Below are 1,125 nucleotides of genomic sequence, written 5' to 3' on the forward strand. Positions count from 1 at the left end.
CTCTTCCAGGATGCCCCCTAGATCCCCCCAAGGATTCTCCCCAGTTCCCTCTTCAAGACCCCCCCAGCCTCCCTCCAGGATGCCCCCAGCCTCTGCTTCCAGGATCCTCTCACCCCCCCACTCCAGGATCCCCCCCCAGCCCCAGGTCGGGCCCACCTCGTTCCCAATGAGCGTGGGCCGCACATAGAGGCTGGTGCCAGCTTCCCGAGGAACCCAGTCCTTGTCCACCTGGATGAGTCGGCGGATGCACTCCAGCAGCTCTGCCTTGTCGAAACCCTGGGGGGATTCCGGGTGAGTCAGGGACCTCGCCGTCCCCCCAGCCCGCGCGTCCCCCTCCCCCAGGCAGACCGGGCTCCTCACCGGCAGGCAGAGGCGCAGCGCCGAGCGCAGCATCCGGTCCATGTTGAGCCAGGGTCGGAAGAGGCGCACCTGCTGGTCCTTGCCCCGGAAGGCCTTCAGGCCCTCAAAGAGCTGCGGACAGGTGGGCAAGGCTCAGAGACCTCCCCAGACAGTCACGGAGAGACAGCAAGAGACACTGGGACAGAGACACAGACCCAGAAATGGAGGCAGGGACAGGAGCGCTGTGGGGAGATCAGCAGAGACAGAGAGACAGAGAGATACAAATGGGTAGAGACAAGACAGACTCGAGGAAGCAAAGGACAATACCAGAGAGAGGGGACCAAAGACACAAGGGGGACTCCAAAGGCAAGAGACAGATCCAGAAAGGATGCCCGGCTTAAAACTTTTCCATTTTTTTTATTTGTTTGGTTTGCTTTTTTTGAATCGGGAGTCTCCCTCTGTGGCCCAGGCTGGAGTAGAGTGGTGCTATGGTGGCTCATTGTAGCCTCAATCTCCTGGGCTCAGCTGATCCTCCTGCCTCAGCCTCCTGAGTAGCTGGGACTAAAGACACACATCACCACACTCAACTAACTTTTCAATTTTTTGTAGAGATGAGGTCTCACTATGTTGCCCAGGCTAGTCTCAAACTCCTAGGCTCAACAATCCTCCCACCTTGGTCTCCTAAAGTGTTGTGATTACAGGCGTGAGCGACTGCACCTGGCCTATTCTACCGTTATGTTTGGTATTGCACATAATAAAATCCTTCTTCTTTTTTTTTTTTTTTTT

The 1,125-nt window shown here is 56.5% G+C and overlaps 1 protein-coding gene across 1 annotated transcript in view; it reads right to left on the reverse strand.

Annotated features, from left to right (window-relative positions):
* The window catches only part of BCAT2 (branched chain amino acid transaminase 2), a gene marked incomplete at its 5' end in the record, with an annotated part of 6,256 nt that extends 5,765 nt beyond the window's left edge, over nt 1-491 (reverse strand). Inside the window, 2 exons of the mRNA XM_008049067.1 lie at nt 157-276; nt 361-491. Of these exons, the coding sequence (XP_008047258.1) occupies nt 157-276; nt 361-491 (251 nt within the window). The remainder of the gene's footprint in view (nt 1-156; nt 277-360) is intronic.
* Nucleotides 492-1,125: the final 634 nt, after the last annotated feature.

The sequence above is a fragment of the Carlito syrichta genome, unplaced genomic scaffold (assembly GCF_000164805.1).
Source record: "Carlito syrichta isolate Samal-C Ts95f unplaced genomic scaffold, Tarsius_syrichta-2.0.1 Scaffold130480, whole genome shotgun sequence".
In the NCBI taxonomy this organism is placed as follows: Eukaryota; Metazoa; Chordata; class Mammalia; order Primates; family Tarsiidae; genus Carlito; species Carlito syrichta.